This window comes from Lutra lutra, chromosome 11 (assembly GCF_902655055.1).
Source record: "Lutra lutra chromosome 11, mLutLut1.2, whole genome shotgun sequence".
Classification (NCBI taxonomy): Eukaryota; Metazoa; Chordata; class Mammalia; order Carnivora; family Mustelidae; genus Lutra; species Lutra lutra.
The window spans coordinates 50,581,610-50,594,751 of NC_062288.1; the positions used below are offsets into that span (position 1 = coordinate 50,581,610).

At 34.6% G+C, this 13,142-nt stretch overlaps 1 protein-coding gene across 1 annotated transcript in view; it reads left to right on the forward strand.

The window, feature by feature from the left end:
• AHR (aryl hydrocarbon receptor) overlaps positions 1-13,142 on the forward strand; it is a 58,717-nt gene that overhangs the window by 26,896 nt on the left and 18,679 nt on the right. The window contains exons 3-9 of the mRNA XM_047695061.1: positions 2,647-2,750; positions 5,605-5,694; positions 8,062-8,185; positions 8,893-9,023; positions 10,644-10,846; positions 12,129-12,238; positions 12,885-13,026. Of these exons, the coding sequence (XP_047551017.1) occupies positions 2,647-2,750; positions 5,605-5,694; positions 8,062-8,185; positions 8,893-9,023; positions 10,644-10,846; positions 12,129-12,238; positions 12,885-13,026 (904 nt within the window). The remainder of the gene's footprint in view (positions 1-2,646; positions 2,751-5,604; positions 5,695-8,061; positions 8,186-8,892; positions 9,024-10,643; positions 10,847-12,128; positions 12,239-12,884; positions 13,027-13,142) is intronic.

Below are 13,142 nucleotides of genomic sequence, written 5' to 3' on the forward strand. Positions count from 1 at the left end.
CTTCTTTAAAAGCGATGTGTTTCAGGTTCTGCAAAGGCAAGAACTTGGCATAAGATTACAGTGTGACACATGCACTGACTTACCAGAAAATAGACTTCAGCGTGAACATGTGTTATATGTGAGGCTTTGCTCAAACTGAGAGAAAATCTGGTTATTGGTAAATCTCGTTTTTCACCGAGCCAGATTATCTTTAGCACAATAAAAATCGAATGAAATAAGTCTTAAAAGGAATGTCAAAGTCCATTTCATTTAATGATTTCTCTTATTTAAATAGTGAAGGTTAAAAAATAGATAAGAAAACTGGAAATATATTGTAATTGTATTGAAAAAGTTATATTTTATAACAAGATAGTCTACAGGATCTGGGAAACACTGCTAATAATTAAAGTTACCATTTATTGAACTACTGCTGAACTGCTGTATGCCAGGAACTTCACATATATTCTCATTATTTTTCACAATAACCTGGCAAGATGGTTTTTTGCTGTTTGTTTTCAGTTACCAGTTCAAATATTGGGACATAGGCTCAGAGAGCCTACACATTTAGTAAGTTGCAGAACTAAGATTCAAACTTAATTCTGTCATTTACCAATATTAAATGAAATGATATTTGGAAGTGCTTAGGAAAATTCTAAGTAAGTACACAGTGGCTGTTATTACTCTTCAGAGATGTTGCCTCCTAGACTAGACACACACAAGTGGGTACACACATCCACACACATGTGCAATGAAGAAGAGAGATGGGAGGGGAGGAGAGAAAGCCTTACAACCTGCTACCTCCAGAGGCATCCCGCCATGACATCAGACTTTCCCTTACATACACAACCCACAAGCAGTTAGAAGATAATAATGAAGAATAAACCACTTTAGAAGATGGAATATATAGGAATAATCATAAAAATTAATGTTCAAATCTGTTTTGAGAACAACTTTAAAATACTCTGGTGGGACAAAAAATGCAGATTTGAACAGAAGGAAACACATACGTGTTCTTGGATAGAATGATTCAAAATCATAAATATGTTAATTCTCCATGAGTTGCAGCCATCAAAGGAAATGAAATCTTTCCATTTGCAATGACACTGATGGAACTAGAGGGTATTATGTTAAGTGAAATAAGTCAATCGAAGACAATTATCATATGATCTTGTTGTTACGTGAAATTTAAGAAACAAAACAGGATCATAGGGGAAGAGAGGAAAAAATAAAACAAGATAAAAGTAGAGAAGGAGACAAACCATAAGAAACTTTTAATCATAGGAAACAAACTGAGGGTTGCTGGAGGGAAAGGGGTGACTGGGTGATGGACATTAGGAGGGGACATGATGCAATGAGCACTGGATATTATACAAGACTGATGAATCACAGACCTGTAACCCTGACACCAGTAATTATATAAATAAATAAATATAAAAACAAAAAATAAAATAAATCCACCTTAAAAAAAAAAGTGATACCAACACTTTGGAAAAAAAATTCTCCATGAGTTGATTTATAAATTTAACAAGCTTCTTGTAACAATACTAACTGCTTTGTACTTTAAGCTAGACAGGAGGATTCTAAACTTAAAGGAAATATAATTCATAATAAGGCTGATGGTTGATTCTTTCTCCTCACCACTACAAGTTCACTGTTTAGATCTATATATAGATACTTAAATCTTTTTTACAGTTTATGTTCTGAGGAACCTTTTTCTCATAAGTAAAGGAATAGGAGCGGGAAGAGGTTTTTTTTTTTTTTTGATATTTACATTTTATTAGTGTTATTATTTGACATAATTATATACAAAAAATTAGCAATGTTAATTAATGCTGCACTAATGCAATCATAATTACTTCCATTTATTCTAGAACATAGTGAATTTATAAATTTATTTATTTGGAATTTGAGTGACTTATTGGATTCACGTTTTTTTAAATTTTTTTTCAATGTTCCAAAATTCATTGTTTATGCATCACACCCAGTGCTCCATGCAATACGTACCCTCCATAATACCCACCACCAGGCTCACCTAACCCCCAACCCCTCCCCTCCAAACCCTCAGTTTGTTTCTCAGAATCCACAGTCTCTCATGGTTTGTCTCCCCCTCCGACTTCCCCCAACTCACTTCTCTTCATCTCCCAAAGTCCTCTGTGTTATTCCTTATGCTCTTTCAGAAAGTGGTTGATTTTCTGTTTCTAGAATTGCTATTCTTCTTCTCTTTGATCTCCGGTTGGATTTGTAGGTGTCTGCAATCTTTAGATAAGCTATCTAGCTGATCTCCTGCTACCTGATGTAGTCTCAGCCTGCTACTTCTTCGCCATCTTGACTCCTCCCTGGGAAGAGTTTTTATAGTGTCACCATGCAGTTCTTTAAAACTCTTAAGTTATATGCCAGAAATCATAATGAACTCATCACCAATGATTTTTAATAAATTATTTTATTATTTTTTATAAATTAATTATTTGTAATTAATTATTTTTAGCAATCTGTCCACTGATTTGGAAACCACTCATTGACAAAGGATTATTTACTTAGTACTAATGGGCAACAATATTTTAGATTGTGTCTTCGTGAGGTATATAGAGATTTTCCATGATAGTCCTTTGAAATCAGTTATTTGGGTAACTACTTACTATTATCATTGCTTTTCCCTTTTCTCCATAGTTGCATTACAGTCCTCCCCAGCTGACAGAAATGAAGTCCAGGAAAACTGCCGAACGAAATTCAGAGAAGGCCTGCATTTGCAAGAAGGAGAATTCTTACTACAGGTAAATTTTGGTAAATAGAGTTTCTCATAATAAAGACATGGTAAATGAAAGATTAATGAATCAGTCTTTTAGTTACTCCAGTTTATTTAGAATTCACCCAGTGTTTCATGTCACTTTTATCCTAACTGCAATAGTGGTGTAATGCTAGTATATGAAAAAAATGTAATTGTATCAAATAGATTAAAAGTCTACTTGGCAATTTCCCTCTTGTATTTCTTTAATTAGCAAGACCTCCTAGATTATTTTAAAGGTTCTCATTTAAGACATTGAATTTATATATGCTTTTTCAGGAATAAAGCTTTATTAAAAGAGTTAATTGTATTTAATAGTTCAAAATTGTTCTTAACCTGAATTTTATTTTTCAATGCCTTTTGTAACTATATTGTCTCTTAGCTATGGGGTCTGTCTTATCAACATGTTAAAGATTTTCTCAATAACTAGAAGCCCTAATTTTTGCTTTAGAACTCAGAGAATATTTTAATTTTTTTAATTTTTAAAAATATATTTTAATTTTTTATGCTCTATTTCTTGAAACTAATATGATGCTTGATTCTGAACTAAAATTCTCAGGTATTTACTTTGTTGGAAAAAAAGATAGAATGGAGATATGTGCTGTGATATATGCTATTACTCTTATGTGATCATTTTTGGTTCCACCCAGTGAATGGAGTGAAGAACCTAATTTGCCATCGTGACAAAAGTAGCCACAACTTTTAGTAACTCCATTGATGCATTCTGAAAATGCTTATGTGTAACCCAAAAATTTGTAACATTTTTTTATTATTTTTGTAATCGTGAAAATTAACTCTTGTCCTCATTAGGTTAAACAAATTAAATATATTCAAGCATGAGTCTTCTTTCTATCCCTGGCTGAGGATTTTTAAGCATATAATAGCTCGAAACATAAAGACTCTTATTCAGGTCATAGGAAAACATTTTTATAATAGCTGCTTTATGTGATTAAACACACACCTTGGGTTATAAAGTAATAAGGAAGTCCTTTATTTCAAGTGAAAATAAACAAATATGGAATGCTAAACATTTGGTAAAGTTGTTTAAATTATGGGCCAATGATTTTTTTCCCTCCTACAATATTTAGGCAAATTATAAACATATTCTATGTCAAGGACAGAGAATAAAAATATGCTAATGCAAGACTAGTGTCTTTTTTAATTATCTAAAAATTGGAAACATCTAGGTATTTAAAATAAATGCATCTGTTATGAATTATATTGGTTATCACTTGTAAATTGGTTTCCAATAGGAAGCATCGCATATTATGTGATTTGCTAGGACCATGGTTGGCTGGATCTCTTCTGGAAGAGAGGATCAGAAACACTGTAGACATATGAAAATGGCATATTTCATTACATGCAGTTGCCATAATGGCATCTAACTTCATACTTTCAACACACGATTATCAACTGAGTATCCCCGATACTTAGAGAATGTTTCCAGAGATACAGTATACCACTTGCATTAAACTTTAAATGACAAATCATTTCCTTTAGTTTTAACAGAGGAGGTACATGAAGAAAATGTTAGAGTTTTATTAAGAACTTAAAATACTTTCAAGCTTAGCTTAAATTTATTGCTATTATATAAAGAATAAAAATGAAAATAAAAAGACTTTCGTATCTTTTCGTTATCCACTATTTATTTTAGTCATTTTCATTTATTTAACCATGTTCTGCCCAGTGCTGTTTACTGCTGTGCCTAGCAGAATCCACAGCTTCGTTTTTGAGTTAACAGCAGTTGAAACTGTAAATAACACTATCAGTTGCAGTTTATTTCTCTTATATTAAATAGTAAGTGAGCCTCATCATGACGTTCAGCTAAGAAGGGCACATCTTTTTGACTAAGACTAAAGAATGATAATCTCTTTAATATGTAATGACCATATTCTTTCTGTTCATTTACTAATAATTCAATATAAGTAATAACCTTATTCCATATGGTGTTTAAGATCATTTGAGATATACATAAAATTGGTGTATGTATATTCTTTTTAAATGCTTTTTGGTTAATTTCTGACAATTAACATTTGTCTAAAAGTGTGCAATATTGTACCTTAAATTATCTTTGTGCTTTCTGGCATGATGAGCTTATAGGAAAGTACTAAATTCATTTGACTATTTGAACAAGAATCACACTTCACAAAATAAAATGCAGGGACGCCTGGGTGGCTCAGTCGTTAGGCATCTGCCTTCAGCTCAGGTCATGATCCCAGGGCCCTGAAATCGAGGCCCGCATTGGGCTCCCTGCTTTGTGGGAGGCCTGCTTCTCTCTCTCCCACTCCCACTGCTTGTGTTCCCTGTCTTGCTCTCTCTCTAATAGATAAATAAAATTTAATAATAAAATGCATACAATCAGTGGCTACTCTTCTCTACAAAGAAGATATTTTCAGAAGGGAAAAATACAAAAATGGGTGTAACTATTACTGCCAACTGAAATTTAAGACAATTTCATTGTGAAGGTGTTAATTATTAAACACTTGAGTTTCCGGTGGGTGCCATGACCATTCACCCTGGGGGGACTCACCAAGTACTACATTTATAACTGCTGAAAATCCAAGGCAGGAGGAAGAAGAAACCAATTTTTTATTGAAGTTACTGTGATTGAGCATGAAGTTGAGCTGTAAGCTTTTCCTTATCTAAATCAAAAGGTATGAATAGATTCCTCTCATTCCACAGTAGATGAGTATGTCTGTGTTTATGAGATGTAATCATTTTAACCATTTCGAAGAGAAGAGTTTCCAGCAGTAAAAATAATAGCCTTAGCTGAAGTCAGTATTTATGAGTGGCAACATTGTTATTTAGTCACATCACTAATTTTACAGTTTTTTTCCTTGTAGGCTCTGAATGGCTTTGTGCTGGTTGTAACCACAGATGCTTTGGTCTTCTATGCTTCTTCTACCATACAAGATTACTTAGGGTTTCAGCAGGTAAGCATCTTTTTCTCAAGCCATGTGAAAAAAATTTTTTCCAGAAAATTAACTCTCCTTTTTATGTATCATATGTTTTACAGATATAAATAATAATTTGTATATATAAAATATCAATTAAAATATTCTGTAGAATAAAATTATATATTTGTAGCTGATAATTTTTATATTATTAATAATTTTCTTAAATATTTATGAGATTCATGGATATTGTGTTTCATATATATAAGAAACTTTCATGTTAGGGGCAGATAGGCTCTGGATGGGTAGGGCGGGGGGAAGGCTGGCAGACAAGAGAATATTTGCTGTCACACTGGTTACAGATACCAGAGGGCATGTGGCCTCAATGAAATGAATGAGGTCATATGTAAAGGTGCAGGTAAAAATATCATGGCTCATACTTTTCATTCTGACTTAAGCTGATTAGGGAAGCTTTCCTGAAGGAAGTGGTATTTAAGCTAACCAATTGAAAGCATAAGATTCAGATGGGTAGACAGTTGTAACAAGAACAACAGGAAAGAAAGGATATAAGTACTGTAAACAGTAGACTGGAAAACTTGAAGAGATGAACGTGTTTGGTTTGTTTAATGTTATTGAATAAATGGTGCATATATGGAGTGGTAAGGTATGTGTCGTATTTAAAGGACAAGAACATCTAATCTGAGAACAGTTTTTGTAAGTACACCTGAGTGCTAGCTATTCTTACATATCAGTTATTTTTTAAATGCTAATGTGTGTAAGACTCACTTGAAGAACTTCATATAAAACTCTAAAATCTTTGGGCCTCACTTCCAGATATTCTGATTTCGTACGTCAGAGTGGGGCCTATGATTTTGTATTTCTCACAAGCTCACAGGCCATGCCAAAGCTGCTGGTTTAAATAGCAGTGTCTACTATGATATATAGTCTGATGTTTATAAACTATGTGATATACACGGTAAAAACCTCCAAGAGTTTTTGTTAAGGGAATGTGTGTGCTGCAGTCTGTGTTTTAGATGAGGACTCTGGCAATTGGGTAATGGGTGGCATCGAGATGGTTTAATGCTAGATTAAGTTCACAGGGAGGTTTGAGTCTAGATGGCTAAACTAGGTAGATAGTGGAACCTGGCCTGCTACAAAGCCTGACTTGCCGAGAGGCAAGAGGTGGAGGAAGGTTTCTGAGCTGTCAAGACATAATCCATCACTCTTCTGGAGTCTACCAGAAATAAAAATTTAATATAAAGAAAATCATTAGAGGACAGTTAAAGAAATACATAATACTTATAAGCTTCAGAGAAGTTTAAGATGACTGGATTTTCAGACAAAGTTTTATGAAAGAAATAGGATTTAGAAGAAGTTAAAAATAGAGCTGCCCTACAACCCAGCAATTGCACTACTGGGTATTTACCCCAAAGATACAAATGTAGTGTCTGAAGGGCCACAGGCACCCCAATGTTTATAGCAGCAATGTCCACAGTAGCCACATGGTGGAAAGAGCCCAGATGTTCATTGACAGATGAATGGATAAAGAAGATGTGGCATATATATATACAAAGGAATAGTACTCAGCCATCAGAAAGGATGAATACTTAGATTGACATTGACGTGGTTGGAACTGGAGCATAACATGCTGTGGGAAATAAGTCAATCAGAGAAAGACAATTTATCATATGTTTTACTCATACATGGAACATAAGAAACAGTGCAAAGGATCATAAGGGAATGGAGAAAAAACTGAATGGGAAGTCATCAGAGAGGGAGACAAACCATGAGAAACTCTCTTAATCATAGGAAACAAACTGAGGGTTGCTGGAGGGGTGGTGGGTAGGGGGATGGGGTAACTGGATGATGATCATTAAGGAGGGCACGTGATGAGCACTGGGCGTTGTATGCATGTGATGAATTATTGAACTCTACATCTGAAACTAATGATGTACTATATGCTACCTAATTGAATTTAAATTTTAAAAATAGGTATTTTTAAAATATATAAATATATATATTTAATATATGTTATATAATATATATTATATATAATATATATATTATTTATAAATATTTATATATAAAATATATATATTTTATCAATAAATGGATAAAAAATGAGAAGTTAATGTGTTGCAAGTAAGGAATAAGGAGGTGACCTACTTGACTGAAAAGCATTCAGGTAGGGAAGTGATAGCAGATAACTTTTGGCTGACCAGTCACAGTGCTCCCCTCTCTCTGGCTGTTCCCATCAGGATGTCTGGAGAGCTTTGTGACCATTTGATGTGCGTTCCTCACCATTGACAAGCACCCAATAATCTAGCTACATTTTGAAATTAATTTAGTAAGCTACATTGTTTTAATCAGTACTTTAAAAAAGTTTCCTGGTATCTTTTTCTTTAGTCTGACGTCATACATCAGAGCGTATATGAACTTATTCACACTGAAGACCGAGGTGAGTTTCAGCGTCAGCTACACTGGACATTAAACCCTTCACCGTGTACGGACTCTGGACAAAGAATTGATGGTAAGAATGCAAAGGAAAGTGCGGTGATTTTAAAAGATTTATTTTTTCTAGAGACAGCGTGCCAGTTGGGGGAGAGGCAGAGGGGGAGAGAGAGAGAGTAGACTCCCTGCTGAGCATAGAGCTGGACACAGGGCTTGATCTCACACCCTGAGACCACAACCTGAGCCAATATCAAGAGCCGGACACTTAACGGGACTGAGTCATGCAGGCACCCCTCTCAGTAGTATATTTTATAAAAATCACTTATACTATTGAGGGAGATTGGAAGAAATGTATAAGGTTGATACTCAAGTATGTATAAATTGTTCTGTCTGTAAAATGGACCAAATACAAAAGCAAACTAGAATATGCAAGTATACAAAAACTTTTCTCAGTGCAGTGCTTTTACTTTAATTTTTTATTGAAGTACAACTACCATACATACGGTGCTTTTAGAAGTCTCTGAAAGTCTTAAGATGAAAGGCATTGGAAAATAGGGATATTGTTGACAATAGAAATAAAAAAACTGAATAAAGTTCTGTGCAGTAAAAGTGATACTCTGTACATTTTGGTTTCTTTTCATTGACCACTCTTCTGAAAATTTGTGATTATTCATTTTTGTATTCAGAATAGAATCCAGTTTAGAAATTAACACAGATTTCAGCTATCCAAACACTTGATTATACAGCAAAATGACATGTAAATTTATGTTGGTATTATTTCTACAGAGGCTAATGGCCTGCCACAAACAGTAGGCTGTTATACCCCAGACCAGCTTCCTCCAGAAAACTCTTCCTTTATGGAAAGGAGCTTTGTGTGCCGACTAAGATGTCTGCTGGACAATTCATCTGGTTTTCTGGTAAGATACAAAATCTTATGATACTGGCAATTACTATTAAGTTTCCAAAAGCAAAAAAGGAAACCGAAACCATTTTCTTTGGTTAGATTTGAGTTTGGTTTTTTCAAACTCCTTTATAAAATAATTTCATGATGGAAAGCAACTTAGATTACTTTTTTCAGATTTCTAGTGTCTTCCATATCTCAAAATCTCAATCTTTGGGGATGTAGTAACAAAGACTAAGTGAAATAATGTAGAACCTTGTATTTTGCCTATTTTTAAGACTTTTTATTGTATAAGACCGAGAAGTTTGTAGCCCTGTTTAGCAGCAGGTGCTTACTCTCTTTGGATTTAGTCCTTGCCAGACAGAAAAATCACCATGGCCTTCTCTACACAGCTGCAGTAACTGGCATCTAGAAAAATGGTTGTATATTCGTGGTTGCAGGATGGCCATACGGTGTGAGCTGCTGGCATGCAGCCTGAACCGCGTCATCAGGGAGCGGCTGCAGCGGGATACTGGCAGTGGGAATGGTCTTTGTCTTTAAGACAGTGCTCTCCACTGGGTACAGGAGAAGACAACAGCAAGTGTGATGCATATTACTTTTGTGAATTATCAGGAATTTGAGATCTATAGTAAAATCTTAAACATTAGCAAAAAGTGATTTTGGTGATGTGTTTATTTCTGAAGATAATTTGGCTGACCCAAAGGTACAGTTGTGCTTGGAGATAGTTTTCCTAGATCAGTTAACAGATTCTTCTCAGATGAAATTTGTAGCATCGGGTCTTGTCTTCTTTGTGTTGCTATCGTATACTGAGGTCAGAATCATTCCTTAGACTGGTTAATACATTTTTAAACAACTAAACGGATCATGTTCCCATTTAAATTATTTTTGTTTCCTCTGTCTTCTAAAAGTGCCCTTTACTGTCAATAGAGTTTTGGATTCTTGGCGTGATTTTTTATTATTCATTGTAGTGTTTTAATAAAATTACATTTTTATCTCTACATAAAAGTTTACCATGCGTTATGAAATAGACAGTGAGCTCTGGACTATAGCTTATCTGACTTTGAAAATTAATGTGTACTTGATGACTTTATCACCATTCATTCATTGAGGAACAACGTACTGAATGCCAAGTGTGCAGGGACTATGTTAAGTATAAAGGGCAGGGCATTTGTGAGCTCGGAAAATGACAGGTGATTTTGTTGTGGCAGTTCCCTTGTTGACCCTTTTAGGATAGTGTTCAGACTACCTTTGGAGATAGTTGTAATGGGCTTCGTATGGAGAAAGTCATTTATGGACAGCATTAGTCAGCCTCAGGAACTTCTACGGAATCACCAAGAATACTGGAAATGGCCATGATTGGGCCTTTTGAAATGAACAGTTTTTTGGTTTTTTTTTTTTAAGATTTTATTTATTTATTTGACAGACAGAGATTACAAGTAGGCAGAGAGGCAGGCAGAGAGAGAGGAGGAAGAAGGCTCCCTGCGGAGCAGAGAGCCCGATGCGGGGCTCGATCCCAAGACCCTGGGATCATGACCTGAGCTGAAGGCAGAGGCTTTAACCCACTGAGCCACCCTGGCGCCCCACAATGAACAGTTTTAAAGTGTTCATTGTAATGAACTGGTTTTGGTTTTTTAAGGCAATGAATTTCCAAGGGAGGTTAAAGTATCTTCATGGACAGAACAAGAAAGGGAAAGACGGATCGCTACTTCCCCCGCAGCTGGCTTTGTTCGCAATAGCGACTCCCCTTCAGCCGCCGTCCATCCTTGAGATCCGGACCAAAAATTTCATCTTTAGAACCAAACACAAACTAGACTTTACGCCTACTGCTTGTGATGCCAAGTAAGTAGAACTCTTGCAGTTTCATTTCACTAAATGTATATTTTGTTGCAGTAAATCTCTCTTAGCATGTACGACATAGAGTGTAGCTTATAATGTTTGTTTGTTATTATGTGAGCTGTTCCTTCTGTTCCTTACTCTCTCAGTATAGGCTTTTAAAGTAATTTCATCAGGTATATTTATATATTTATATATATATATATATATATAATATATATATTATTTTATATATCAGTATAACTTTTTACAATACTTGTCACAATTTCTGTATCATAGAGATGATTTGCTTATATTGGTAAGATTCAGTATCCTCATGACTTTTATTGTTGGTTTGTTTTACATTTTTTTTTTTTCAGCTTTTTTTTTTTTTTATTTTTTATAAACATATATTTTTATCCCCAGGGGTACAGGTCTGTGAATCGCCAGGTTTACACACTTCACAGCACTCACCATAGCACATACCCTCCCCAATATCCATAACCCCACCCCCCCTCTCCCAACCCCCCTCCCCCCATCAACCCTCAGTTTGTTTTGTGAGATTAAGAGTCACTTATGGTTTGTCTCCCTCCCAATCCCATCTTGTTTCATTTACTCTTCTCCTACCCCCTTAACCCCCCATGTTACATCTCCTCTCCCTCATATCAGGGAGATCATGTGATAGTTGTCTTTCTCCAATTGACTTATTTCGCTAAGCATGATACCCTCTAGTTCCATCCACGTCGTCGCAAATGGCAAGATTTCATTTCTTTTGGTGGCTGCATAGTATTCCATTGTGTATATATACCACATCTTCTTTATCCATTCGTCTGTTGATGGACATCTAGGTTCTTTCCATAGTTTGTGTTTTACATTTTTAAAACATACAAACTTTATTTGATTTTTAGCCCTAGAAGTTTAGTAACTTCCAGAAAACTATGAAGTGGACTGTGATAGTAGCCTTCGTATCATATCAAAAATGTATCATTGTTTTTCTTCTAATATGGGATTGCAGACAAGTTTTAAAAATTTTGCCCCTCAAAATGGAGTATAAGCATTGTCCATTTTTGTTAAAGATTTGTTTTATCTACGTAATCTGTTCTGTTAGATTCATCTTTGACCGTGCTAATTTTCATTTTTATTCAGAAGAAAATCATCTAAAACTGAAATTAGCAGCCATAAACAGAAGAAAGTAGTTACATGAATGAGATTGACTGCTTGTACCTGCTAATGTAAAATTCTGAATGTCAAGGGAAACATTAGTGCAGAAAATTGCATATAACCAATTTCTTCTATTTTTTTTAAACAGAGGAAAACTTGTTTTAGGCTATACTGAAGCAGAGTTGTGCATGAGAGGATCAGGATACCAGTTTATTCATGCTGCTGATATGCTTTATTGCGCTGAGTACCATATACGGAGTAAGTTGTATTTCCTTACAAACATGCCTGAAGACTGGCATACGTTCTTGTACATACTTCAGGGTATTACATACAGTGTTTCAGGCAACGATTTGAATAAACTTATACTCAGTGTCATACCATTATGATTAACCTAAATTACACTTGTTATTAACTGCTGTACACCTGTCACACAAGAATATATAGTAGCTTAACTACTATGAAAATGACCTTTTTATCCAATGTTTTTCTCCATTTTAATAGTATTTTAATGGTATCACTAATTTATAAATCGGCTAGTATATGTTAGTATTTTATTACACAATTTTAAGGCATCAATGACAGAAATGTTCCCTTTTTAAAATGAAAATAATTTTTATCTTTTTATTTTCCCCAAACTGGATACTCTCTAGTTTCATGTGTTAGCAGAATTTTCTGACCTAATCAACCCTTTAACCTACTGAATAATAAATTTAGTCTGAAACAGAAAAAAACAGTGCTGAAGAACTGTTTCCATGCATTTTAATATGTTGTGTTTAAAAGCTGTCAAGACATTTATCATCTTTGGTGATAAATGAAATATATTCAAAAATATATTAGGCTTTGCTTCAGAGATTTTCTTTAATATGTTGATTTTGGTTTTGATAATTTTTGTATTTGATTTTAGTGATTAAGACTGGAGAGAGTGGCATGATAGTATTTAGGCTTCTTACCAAAGATAATCGATGGACCTGGGTTCAGTCTAATGCACGCTTAGTGTATAAAAATGGAAGACCAGATTATATCATTGCAACTCAGAGACCTCTAACGTAAGTATGCAGACAGAATGTTTCACATCTTCATTTTATTTTTAATAACACTTTGGTTTATAAATCCTCTTACATGTAAACTTCCAAATAAATTCTATGAGAATTTTCTAGCAAGT